At 54.0% G+C, this 13,016-nt stretch overlaps 2 protein-coding genes and 1 pseudogene across 2 annotated transcripts; 2 read left to right on the top strand and 1 right to left on the bottom strand.

The window, feature by feature from the left end:
* Positions 1–1,084: 1,084 nt before the first annotated feature.
* Positions 1,085–3,911, top strand: SAPIO_CDS0871 (uncharacterized protein; the record flags this gene model as incomplete). Its single annotated transcript, XM_016783556.1, has 4 exons — positions 1,085–2,612; positions 2,829–3,001; positions 3,072–3,802; positions 3,869–3,911. 4 exons carry the CDS (start codon positions 1,085–1,087, stop codon positions 3,909–3,911), a joined length of 2,475 nt encoding a protein of 824 aa, XP_016645830.1.
* A 2,805-nt stretch (positions 3,912–6,716) lies between these two features.
* Positions 6,717–8,564, top strand: SAPIO_CDS0870 (annotated as a pseudogene; the record flags this gene model as incomplete).
* A 647-nt stretch (positions 8,565–9,211) lies between these two features.
* SAPIO_CDS0869 (Fungal specific transcription factor) lies at positions 9,212–12,162 on the bottom strand (the record flags this gene model as incomplete). Its single annotated transcript, XM_016783555.1, has 4 exons — positions 9,212–10,694; positions 10,789–11,539; positions 11,648–12,047; positions 12,124–12,162. The coding sequence occupies 4 exons, from the start codon at positions 12,160–12,162 to the stop codon at positions 9,212–9,214; spliced, it is 2,673 nt and encodes an 890-aa protein (XP_016645829.1).
* Positions 12,163–13,016: the final 854 nt, after the last annotated feature.

The following is a 13,016-nucleotide window of genomic DNA, read 5'->3' as shown; positions in this document are numbered from 1 at the left end:
TAAGGGAAAAGATACAAAAAAAAAAAAAAAAAAAAGGAAAGGCAAACGAGAAGAGAAGAAAATAAAAAGAACGAGAGGGACATAAACGGAAAAGACCGCAAAACTTCGTCGATGGCATCCCGAGATTTAGCAAGTTCCGAAATATCCATCCCAGGACATATGACCCTGCAGCTTTGCACACTTTAAGTCCTTCGTATGGCCACGAGATGTCCACACGAAAGGACGTTGACGCCAGTTGCCGTTCGGCAGAACCAACTGAACCGCTTACAATCCATTCATTGCTACTGGCTCTAGGATATGCCGGCGTCAGTCTAAGCCTCTCCTCTGAAACTAAGGCGAGGCAGAGTGCCTGTCCCCAGATTTCCGGGAGATCCTTTATTAGGTCGAGGTTTCCTCACCGCATCAATGTATCGGGCCTTATAATTGAGAACAGCCGGGCTTTTGGCTGGTTGGTGATGTTCCTGGATTCCATCCAGGAGATAAAATGGGGCATCTAATTTCACTTTCCTGTTCTGAGGCAACGAGAGACCAGCGGCGGTGACAGTGCTCAACAAGAATTAAGAACACTTTAAAATACCTATACTCTTTAGCCTTTCCCCGCAGTACAATTGTATATCTACTGTGCTGTACTCATCAGACACTGTGGCCTCCTTGCTAGGATTTTGTTTGGCGGGGTCACGGGCTCAATACCAGTTCAATGTTGCCCCAAGAACATTGAAACGCTCGCAACAAACACCCGTCGCCCTGCTTCCTCTCCGCCCCGAAGCTACGAACCCTCCCATTCTCTCGAAACTTGTCCGTCCTCTTTCTTTCTATCAGTATTCGGACCCATTCCAACCGGGGGCTCTCGTCGATTCTGCGGGATCCAGCTCTCTGTCCTGCCTCCTCCCTACAAATTCGAGGTTACTGCCTAGAGGCCCCCTCCAACAAGGACGCCCTCTCTTGCGACGAGCAAGTGTCTCAGAGCCCCGGAAAACAACTCCCGCTGTCAATAGCAATATATTTACATTTTTCGCTCCATACTTAGCGTTCGTTATTGTTGTCGCCTGTAGATTTTGCTGTTGCATTTACACATACACGTTGCATGTCTCCGCCCGAGTCCTCGAGCCTTCCTCCCAACAATTCTTCTGCCAACAACGACGATGACCTAGCCCGACTTCCGGCCAAGATGGACGACAGCCTGGGTAAAGGACCGGCCGCGAAGCCCGAGGAGACCGAGGTACAAGGAATTATAAACAAACCTGAGACCGCAGAGACAACACCCAACTCGCGCCCCGATGACGACTTGCTCGACCTAACCGATCCCACACCGACTCCTTCGACAGATGATCAAGAAGCCCCCATACCCCCTCCTTCTCCCCCGAAAGCTGATGCCGTTGCCGGTACTGATACCAAAAGCGCACCCGTTACCGCCGATGAGATTCCCGACATCATGACCTCCTCCGTTGCTACCCTCCGACCCCCTCCTAACCGGAGGTCAACACCTACAAACCCCGGCCTCGCTCTGCTGGACCCACGACCAGACACATACGTCGATCCCACCCCGGCGACTCCTACAACTTCACAGCCCCTTTCGAGAGCACCCTCTTCTGCTTCCCGCCATGGCCACTCCAGAACAACTTCAGAAGTATCCCCCACGAGGTCAGACGCTGCATACGATGAAAGGCGGTATCTCAGTGAAGATGAGCAGGAGGGCGGCTCGCGCTCCGAGATCCAGAGCATCATGGAGCAGTTTAGCGAGGCCGGCGGTGGTCCTGATGCCGAGGAAGTCATGAGTCCCAGGCTGGAAATTACTTCTCCCCATCTGACAAGTGCCGCGCAGCATCCACCTAGGAAGTCGAGTCTCGAACCGCTGTCGTCGAGTTTAGCGAGCCAATTCCAGGACTTGCAAGGCCTCCACATCTCTGGGGAATCTCCAGCCTCCAGCATTCGCTCCAAGAAGCGCATGTCCGACGACAGAGGGCCTCCTGTCCCGCCCAAGGACCTTCCTCGCGTACCCTCAACCACCCGTCTCCCTGAAGAGCCACCCTCGCAGTCCACCGCCACCGACTCCCCCATGTCTCCGACCCTCTCTCTCCATCGGCCTCCTCCCCCCGAACCGGAGCCCGAGCCCGCATCCCAGTTCGATTTCCACCGCTTCCTCGAGCAACTCAGGAACAAGAAGGCCGACCCCGTGGCTAGGTATCTTAAGTCGTTCCTCTCCGAGTTTGGCAAGAGGCAGTGGATGGTCCACGAGCAGGTCAAGATTGTCAGCGACTTCCTCGCCTTCATCGCGAATAAGATGGCTCAGTGCGAGGTCTGGCGCACCGTCTCCGACGGCGAGTTCGATAATGCCCGCGAGGGCATGGAGAAGCTCGTCATGAACCGTCTTTACACGCAGACTTTCTCGCCGGCCATTCCCCCGCCGCAGCCCATTCCTGGTGCTAAACCTAAGAGGCGCGGTGGGGAGCGTCCTATGGGACCCGGGAGGCGTGGTCAGCACCAGGAAGATGTGGAGAGGGATGAGATTTTGACGCAGAAGATTAATATCTACGGGTGGGTGCGCGAGGAGCACCTTGATATTCCGCCCGTGGGTGATAACGGCAGGAGATTCTTGAGGCTTGCTCAGCAGGGTATGTGAACGTGAACGTGAAAAATGAACGCCCTAGACCATCTCCGGATGAGACAGCAAGCTAACCGCAAAGTGCTAGAACTCTTAAAGATTAAATCCTACAGAGCACCTCGAGACAAGATTATTTGCGTTTTGAACTGCTGCAAAGTCATTTTTGGTAATAAGGTCCTAGTTTCCTCAGGTTAAGAAGATTCACTTCGACTAACTCCGAATGTAGGGCTGCTCAAGAATGCCAAGTCAGATACTTCGGCGGATTCGTTCATGCCTCTTCTAATCTACGTTGTTCTTCAAGCAAATCCTGAGCATCTCGTCTCGAATGTGCAATACATTCTTCGATTCCGAAACCAGGAGAAGCTGGCTGGTGAGGCTGGTTACTACCTCTCATCGTTGGTGAGCTCTAGCCTCACACACGTTCCCGAATTATTTCTTTACTCGGGTGTCGCTAACCCTCGTACCATAGATGGGTGCCATTCAGTTCGTCGAAAACATGGACCGTACGACACTAACCATCACGGATGACGAGTTTGAGAGGAACGTAGAGGCGGCTGTCTCCGCCATTGCGGAAAAGCACCGCCCGCAGTCTCCCACTTCCCCCAAGGCAGGCCCTTCACAGTTCTCGGAGAAGAACCCAAGCACGCTTCAGCCGCCCCAAGCCGGAGAATCATCCACCCGCCGACCCTTGGACGAACCCACCACCCCACGCCGCTCCATTTCGTCCAACGAGGCCGCTGCCGACTCCTCGGGAGGAGAGGACCAGGCAGCCATCACGGGGCTTCTTCGCACCATCCAGAAGCCCCTCTCCACCTTTGGACGAATCTTCTCCGACGAGTCGACGCCGGCTTCCTCTGTTCCTAACAGCGCACCCCGTACTCCCGCACCACCACCGCTTAGCACTTCACCTCGCCCTAGCGGAGACTACCCACCACGGAGAAACAACGCCCAAGCTCTCGCTCCAGCTCCAGCCATCGAGCAAGAAGGTGCTGCTGCTGTTCCTCCAAAGCCCCCTCCGAGACCACCAAGATCACATCTCTCGGCAGAGGAGGCGGCAGCGAGGCAGGCGAGTGCAGAGGCGGAGGAGGCACAAAGGCTGCATCGCGCTGAACATACCAACGTCGTGGAGACTCTGGCCGGTATGTTTCCAGATCTGGATCGGGAAATTATTAGCGATGTGGTGTATCAGAAGCAGGGGAGGTGAGTCGTGTTCTCCCAGTTTCTTCGTGTTTCGGTGTGTCTTTGTTTGCTAACGGTGCTGGTTAGGGTTGGGTTGGCAGTTGATGCCTGTCTTGCGTTGTCGACGTGAAGTGCGGCAAGGATGGTTTAGGCATAGGCCTCGTATGAAACTGGCTCTAGTTGCGGCTTGATCGAGGACTCGTGTGATCCTTATCTACAAGCCTTAATATTCACCCATTACACTTCAGCCTTGAGTCGAGGATATATGCAACAAGGATCTTGCAGCTAAGCGTCTTCGCTGTTTCACTCTTGCTAGCTTCGAATGGCCATTTGGTCCACTGCTCCACCTGATATCGAGGCATCTCTCTTTCCGTCTCCCTCCGTCTCCCTCCCGCTCCAAAGAACGGATCCCACCATCAACTATTCTCAACCTTAGATCTCTTCTCCTGTGTACTCTGTTCTCGTTACAAGAGCTTGTCATAGCTTCGGTCGGGGACCATGGAAACTCAGCATCCAGAAAAGCCTGGCCTACAATCTATCGATGTGAGGTGAGGCTCGTCAGGGAACTGATCTGTTGCTTCACCCGCCTTTGTGTCTACACGTCACCTAGAGTAGCTCTCCTTCTCTCTCTCTACCTTGACTGCAACATCAGGAAGTTGATACATAATGATAATAAAGAAGTCAAAACATTTTGTGCACCCGAACTTCATCTTGCAGACGATGGATCCTTACCACTCAATGTTCATGATTCAAGACCTATGCACACTTCAATGTCACTAGAAGACGTCGTCGTCCACAGACCCCTTTGAGGAGCCTGCCTGGAGCCTGCCGCTGCTTTCCCTCGAGAAGGATAAATATCCTCGATCCCTCTCTCGATGAGCATCATTCTCTTCCTTTTTTTTTTTTTTTTTTTTTTTTTTTTTTTTTTTTTTTTTTTCCCATTCTCACCATACTCATACCCACTCGGTTTAATTTGCTCCTTTACCCACTCTATAGTCTCGAGATTTCGCCCGCTTTAGCACAAGCTCTTCGGCTTTATAACACCTACACCCGATCCCTACTCGGAAGCAAGACTGTCATTTTGCCTCGGATCCTTTCACTCTTCGAGCCTTCGACGTCGTATATATCGCTTCCGGTCTACCACTGGCCTGATCCTCCGGGTTTGTCAGGTCTCACTCATAACAATATCCGGAACGCCCCAGCTCACCTCTTCCATATCAACCATACTCTCAAGTTACCCACGAACCTCCAAGATGTGCTTTCAGGAGGTTTTCCGCCGGCAATGCAAAGGCTGCTCAAGTGTGGTCAACGTCGAGTACGGTTCCATCAGGCCGTACGATTACGCCACGGCAAATAAACCCTGCGACGGTAACTGCCCAGTTGTACCAGAGGACGATTTTTATCAAGACTCAGATGAAATCTGCGATCGTTGCCCGGGCGAGCAGCAATATGACTATCAGAACACGGCGAGCAGCGATACGGCGAAGAGCTACACGACGAGGAGTGATATGACGAGGAGTGATATGACGAGGATAAATCTGGCGAGGACAAATCTGACAAGGCCGTATTTTATGAGGGCGAATTTGAGGAGCACTCCTGGCTCATGTGAAGAACAGAATCGACGGCGGGGAATGGCGGTTTTACGCCTGAAGAGGAAATGAAGGGCCTAACTCTGGCGAGGGAAGAATGTGATACTTATTCTGGGATATTTTGAAGTCTTGGTTTACCTGTCTTCTTGGATAACAGCTTGGATATTATACGTTATACGGCAAGGGCACATTACGGCATTCTCGGTTGCTTAGAGGAAACTGTCTTACTGGCTATTTTCGGATTCGAAAAGCTTTTACACATCTCCCCATGGCCTGTTGACTCGAGTGTGAAAATGTAGAGAGGCTCTTGTAAGTGGCTTGCGGAGGATGAAGCTCTCCAGGCTTTGGAAGTTGGCGATGATCCGTTCAGCAAAGGGAGGTTTGTCGAAAAGGAATACAGTCTTCTACTCCTCATATTCTAAAGCCAATGTAGCCTAGTTCAGCAGAGTCGAGCCGTAACTCTGCATTGCCCCTGATATTAAGGAGAACCAAGTCGAAGCCGTTCACCCATCGACGAGGAGGTTGATCAAAGCATCCACGTGATCTCGGTGAGTGTCGGTGTGATATCGACTTACTCCTTCCACGAATTAAAAGTTCACAAAGCAGAGGTTACGCAGAAGGTCCAGATGAGGGAAAGCTCCAAAAAGGCCCCCAATAAGGCCCCCAATCTCTGCTCAATTCCTGCGAACTCTCTCGGTCGACTGGTCTTTGATTGCTTCTGAGTGTCGACAAGAAGCATAAGCATCCTTGTCCCACTCTTCCTTCGCCGAAAAGCCTCACCTTCGCCCTTTTTTTTTTCCTTACTCCTAGACACGATAAAAGTTGAAACCCCACCAATTCGAAGGAACCCTCGATTCGAAAGACCTCAACCTTCCCGCGCAGAGAGAAAAAAAATCGAATTAAATGCTGCAGTCGTCCCGTCTTTAGCCAGAACCACCATGGCAAGGAAACGGAATCGCCAACCCGGCGATCAATCCGCAGGAGCAGATGCCTCGCCCGCTCTCGATGAGTCTGGCTCCTCGACGCCTCTTCCTCCGAGTTCCGTCGCCGATGCGCAGAGCTCGTCGTCGGTGCCGGTTAGGAAGGATACGAAAGCCGGAAAGGCGAAGAGCAAGCCCGCAGCTCCTTTCTCTCCTTCTCCGTTGATAATATGTCGGAACAAGTACGTAGCGATGTCTCATTTCTTACGGAGGGGCTTGAAACGAGCCGGGTTCTTCCCTCTCGACTAGGAGTCAATCGATATATATGTTACACGTTCGGAGGTTAACAATTGCCCAAGGCATTGGAGGTATATAGCTTGCTTTCACGGCCCCTGGCTCCAAATGCCCATCGAGATCCTCGAAACAATGGCCAGCATAAACTACAACACCCCGCGCCCCCATCCCGTCGACCCCGCCGTCTTCTACGACGTCATCAAGATCCGCAAACTCGTCGAAGAAGCCACCGACCTCGCCGTGCGCGCCGCCTCCGACGCTCCCTCCCAAATGCTACTCAACAGCGGCGGTGGCTTCGGCGGCGGGGGCCCCGCCTCGAGCCTAGGCCTAGGGGGTCCAGGGCCCGGACAACACGGGTCCCGGCTGAGCAGGGAGCGGAAATTCAGGATGAATCTGCAGGCGTGCCAGAAGTTAGCGCGGGCGTACCGGCTCGACGAGATTGCGTGCAGCGTGGCGACTATGCAGGGGGCGTCGACGCTGGATGACATTGGCGCCAACGTGCTGCAGAGGAATAGGGATGAGATTGATGGGAAGTATGTGCATTTTTTTCACGAGAAGATCCCGTCGAGGCAGTTGGCGGATAATACGAGCCTGCAGCCTTTGAACGAGATCATTGCGACTTGTCCGGCGGACCCGGAGCCGTATCGGACGAGGGCTATGATTAGGGGGTTTATGCATAATTTTGAAGGCGCCGTTAGCGATTTTACCAAGGCGCTGGACATTCATCACCTCTACGGGAGGAGACACCAACCTCCCGCTGCCGAGCCCCCTTCTCCATCGAACCAGAACAACGGCCAGGCCAACGGTAAGCGTGCTCCAGATGTGAGGCTAAGTGAGGAAGAGCAGCCTACCAGCCTTATACCGCAGCTCCTCTTCATGCGGGCCTGCGCCTATCTCACCCTTGCGTGCGACAACGTCCGCGACACCGTAACCGTCACGGAAGCCGATTTCCCCGGCATCCCGTTATCCGCCTTCCTTGCAGACTCCAGGAACGACGGCCACGACGAGCCCTACCCCTTTGCCAGAACTGACCTCACCGACGCGGAGATCCTCGTGTCCCGCAGGTTGGTCAAGACGTACGCCAAGCGCGCTCTCAAAGATTTCCTGGCCTTCCTCTCCCACCTAGACTATACCCCCCACATGCCCCAGGAAGCCGTCAACGACTTTACCGAAAAGATCGGCCAGGCTGCCTCGGGCACCAGGAACCCCCGCAACCACCAACAACATCACTCTGGCGGTGCTCATAACCTAACCCCGCAAGTCATCTACTCCGTCTCCGACCTCTTCGCCGCCACTCCTCCAGCCAATCTCCCTCCTTATCCCCCTCCTGACCTCCTACCTACCGCCTCTCTCCCTAAAACCCCGACAAACGAAGCCTGCACTTACCATCCCCTCCTAACCGAAGCCCTCCACTCCCTCCTCCTCTGCCACGCCCTCCTCCAAACCTCCCGCACAGAACTCATCCGCCACGCGAACAACGTCGCCCGCCTCGCCCGCCTCGCAGATGCCTACCCCGTCTTCCAAGCAAGTCGCTCCGCCGCCCGCGCGGACTGGGTCGACGTCGTAGAGAAAACAGACCTCTCTTCATCCTTCTGTCGATCGTGGGACATCCTATGCTCGCCCGCCCCTCTACCATCTTCTCCTCCTTCTACGGAATTAATCCCCTCCTCCTCCTCTTCCTCCGCCGCCATCACCACCACGAACGGGACCGCTAACCCCCGCGACCACCCGCCCTTCACGAAGCATCACCAGCAACGCGCGCTAACACGCTGGTCCGTCACCGACGACGGGAAGGAATATCCCATCGTCACGGATAGGGCGGTCCTCGTCGCGCGATGGATGAGGGACGTGCCCTTCGTGGCTGCAGGCACCGCCAAGAAGAAGAAGCGGAAGAATGTGCCTGGTAGGAAGACACGGGGTGGTTCTGGGGAGGGGGATGTGGATGGTTTGGCTGATATCGCTGGCGTTGAGGTTGTCTGAAGGGAGATAAGACGCTTCGTCTTGAGTTTGAATGGGGGTACGGGAGTATGCATAGGGAATTACTGGGATTGGGACCGTTTTTGTTTCTTTCGGTGTTACTTGTGTGTGTGTGTGTGTGTATGTGTGTTTGGACCGTTCTGTCCGTCAAGTGGTAACGCGGGATCAGCGAAAAACCAAAAAAAAAAAAAATACGAAAAGAAGTATATAGAACCCTTTTGAGGAAACAGCGTCGTCTATCTCCATCCAAGCGATCCGGATTCGAACAGACGAGTAGATCAAGAAAACAGACTCTAGCGACTACTCATACATAGCTCCTCGCTTTGAGAAATACATTTCCAACAAATCAGTTTTCTCTTTTCCAACGTTTGGTACACAGGAGTATTAGAGACGTCCACATCCTTATTCCATAACAAATCCTCCCGGTTTCCTGTAGACTGCTCATTTCAATAGTAAAAAAAAAAAAGAAAAAGAAAGAGAAAAAGACGGAGGGAAGAAAAAAAAGGTCGTGAGCCTCCAGGGTATATATAGAGATAAATAGTCTCAACTACTACATCCACCTTTCAAACTGCTCCAATATCCAAGTCTCCCTCTCCTCCCATCTACTCTCCATCATTCTCCAAATTCACCCCTTTTCCTCAATTCTTCCTTCACCCCCATGCCACCGTATGCACCGGCCCACCCATACTCAACAAGGCATCAATCTCCGTCAACCCATCGTTCTCCAAAGCCTGCATCAGCTCCGTATGCTGCTCTTGACTCAAACTCCCCTGCCTCTGAAACGTCTGCGTAAACTGGCTTCCGAACGGCGAAACGAGCCCCCCCGGTCCCATGCTCGTCGGCGACGCGAAGGCCTGGGCGTTAATGTCGCCGACGAACGGGCTGCCGGTGGGTCCAAAGGCGAAGGGCGAGACGAAGGGAGGGGCCGGCGGCGCGAACCAGTTCGGCATGGTCGTCGGCGGCATGTGATGATGTGGCGCTGGTGGCGGTGGGGCCGCCCCTGGTGGTGGAAGTTGTTGGGGTGGAAGCGCGGGTTGAGATGTCGGGCCCACCATGTTAGTGAAGTTGGGGGAGCGGTGAGCCGGTAGTGGTTGCTGGTGTGCTATATTCCCGGGTGTTGATACTCGCGACGCCGGAGACGAGATGCCCACGGATGCTGCCATCGTCATGGGCGTCGAGACCACGGATGGCGGCGTCTGGTGAGTCAGGACGGGTGTCGTCGTCGGAGGCCCCGTGTACGCGGGAGGAGTCATCGTCGGCGGAGGTTCGATGGACTCTGGCGGCGTGGGGAGCGAAGAACCCCCAGACCCGTCCGGCGGAGTGGCGTGGTTGATTGGTGTTGTCGTAGCGGGCGGGGTCGCCTCATCTCCGCCTTCGGGAGGTACGTCCGGAGCAAAGTGAGAGAACCTCCGTCCGCCACCCTCGGAAGACGGGTTGAAGAAGATGGAGTTTGATCGGAATGTCGGTTGATGTGGGGTTATGGGGTGTTGCTGCGGAAAGGGCGACCCGGTAAAGGAGAAGGGCCCCCCGGAGTTCATCGAGTTGGGCTGCTGAGGGTTGTTGTTGAAACTGTAGCCAAATTGAATACCGCCCCCGCCGCCGTTGTTAAAGTTTTGCGGAACGTGTGGCTGACCAGCAGCTTGGGATGAAGGGTGTGCGCCATCTGCCGCTGTGGGTGGCGGTGGATGCGCCTGGGCAAAAGCCGCTGGCGTGTTGTTGAAGGTGCTCGCAAACACGTCTTGCGGTCCGCCTTGCGTTTCGTACGATTGCATGCAAGCCCTGGAGAGCACAGAATACAAATTCGCCGCCGCCTCAGTTCCAGGCCACCGGTCAGTGCACTGCTCGAGGATGTCAAGCGTCACATCGACCAGCTCCTCAACATCCTCACGCGCATGGGCCTGGCGGATGTTGGCGTAAGAGACGGACCATAGTATGACATTCAGCGACATGTAGAGATTGAGGAGGAAGATCCACGTAACATCCGTCGCGCCCTTTTCCATCTGTTGCCTCGAGAGGCTGATGATATAAGCCGCGGCATCGTAGCAAATCTCAGCTGCCCGAGGTGACGGCTGGGTCACCTGTGGGGACGGCCGATAGAGGAAGATCTTTAATTGACAGTACCGTCCACTAAACCTATATTGGGATTCGATATTAGCTCGAGGGAGAAGAGAAACGGGGTACGGCGTTTCGGGGATATGAGAGAGAGAGGCTGAAACGATCGACATACCATGGCTTACACCACGCCGGATCTGTTGGCGCACCATCATGCCATTCCTGAATTTTCTTTTCCATGCTAGCAAACCAAGGGTCGGAATCATGCAAGGGCCCACGGTCTACAGACTCGTAGAGCACACGTCTGATTTCCGCCTGCACCATCCTCATCTTGAGGAGGTAAATGGCCACGACCTTCTTCTCGCACTCTGGGCCCGGTAGGATGCCATCGTCCGTGATACGCTCATCGGGTGCGGTCGAGAAGAACCCCAAATCGACCTCATCGTGGCTCTGGGCAAACGCGTTTGGCCGCCCCATTGTATGCGAGAGGCCGAACTCCATGGAAGTAACTATCCAACTGAGTCGACGGCGCATGTCAAGCACAAGGGGACTCTCAAGACCTTGATTGTATGCCGTCGTTATCGTCTTTTCAAAGCAGAGACCGGTGGCTTGGCAGATTCGCGTGGCCAGACCGATGACGAAGTAGATGGCCATTCGGGTAGGCGCGAGAATAGAGTATTGCGCCACGAGGATAAGACACTGAAGTGCCTTCAAGTCTCTCGGGCGGACAACCTCCTCAAATAGCTGCATCGCTGCAAGGTAGTAGCTATCCGCAAGGCCGGCATATTGAGGATCAAGCTTGTGTAAGCTGATGGCTATGACCATACGCACAACGTAGTTTTTGTAGGGATCGTCGCTTCCGGCGTATACATCTTCGAGATCCTTGGCGAACTGCTGTTCATGGATCACAGGCCAAAACATGGATGCTATAGTAATCCACAATGTTAGTACGACAGATAGACACCTTGCCGCCGATGTTTTTTCCCCCTCACTCCGGCAGGAAGACTATTATTGGATTCGGTATCGTCGCTTACCTCTTTGTGAAAATATCTCGACCAGGCGGGTGACAAGTGGCCTGGACGGCAAACTCGGCGCCGGGTGCTCGCTAAACATCGGATACGTGCTCTTCCTCCTTGCCGGAGGGGTGTTCGACATGACAACGGACTGCATCCGAGCTTCTCTCCTCTCTCTCCTCGCGCGGACTTCGGGGATCAGCTCGGAAATCCTCTTTGAGTCGGTAAAGAGCTTAGCTTCTTCCATGAGTAGACGGGACATGGCGATGCCGCTGCTTGGACCGAGGTACCGAACAGATTCGTCTCCGGCGCTGAGGCGAACAAAACCGCCGCGACGCACGAGCTCCTCGCGGTTATGGGAAAAGTCCCCTTCCTCCTCGGTTAAGGTCCTCAGCTCGGCCTCGAGCTGACGGACCTTATCCTGGAGCGTGATTACATAGTGGCGGCTTATCAGCCTTCCTCGCGCGGTATCGTAGTACTCGCAGGGGACACCTGACCGATCGCAAGGCAAGCATCGAGGGAGTGAAGGGTCGCATCTTGTTTTTCTCTAAAACAGGAGAAAAAGAGATGACACGCGGTTAGCAAACGATGCAAATAGTAGAGGAGAGCTAGAATAGGTAATATTCTGCGGTAACGGGAAACTCGGGGCAATTGCAGAAGCTGTCGCAGCGCAGTCGGCAAAGATTGCGGCAAGGGGAAACGACGGGGATGGGTCTCAGGGACTCAAAAGAACATCGCGCCCAGAAGCTAACATACCTTGCGGCACCGACAGCAAGCTGTCAGGGTATGAGCAACACGATTAGAATTTCCGTCCGTCTCAGAAGCATCGTCACGGCGATGAGTGTGCTGCGATGGGTGCGTCGACGGAGGTGGAGGGGCTGGATAGCCTCGTTGGAAAACGAAGGCGGGGTCCATGTGTGCTGGAGGAAAGCTTTGAGCACACATAGGATCCTGCGTCGAGTGTCTGGATCGCGTTTCTCTCAAGTGTCCGATATTAGCTTCTTCTTTTCTTTTTCTTTTTTTTCGTCCTTTCCGAATGTACGTGCCCGCGTCCCGCCAGTGGTTGGTAGAATGGGAGTGTCGTTAAGTGCGTCGCTCAATGTTGTTGAGTTCAAATTAGGATGACGTCTGTTCGGGGTAAATGTCCGTTTCTCCTTTTGGCGCCAATTTTTAACCGTGTTTCAACACGAAAGTTCGCAGTGTTCCTCTCCGCCCGCGAACAATAACTGTGCTTAACCTTTCTAGGAGATCGGGTAGTTAGGATTATCTTCCGAATGCGAGGGGCAGCACGCCAAAACGGTATGCCAGTACTCGAGACAACAGCCAACTTCGGAGGCCCCTTGGTGCGCTAGAATATGTAGTAAAGGAGTGTCGGTGCTGAACAGGACTG

This window comes from Scedosporium apiospermum (assembly GCF_000732125.1).
Source record: "Scedosporium apiospermum strain IHEM 14462 chromosome Unknown SEQ_SAPIO_0044, whole genome shotgun sequence".
Taxonomy (NCBI): domain Eukaryota; kingdom Fungi; phylum Ascomycota; class Sordariomycetes; order Microascales; family Microascaceae; genus Scedosporium; species Scedosporium apiospermum.
This window is presented reverse-complemented; position numbering and strand designations above follow the sequence as displayed.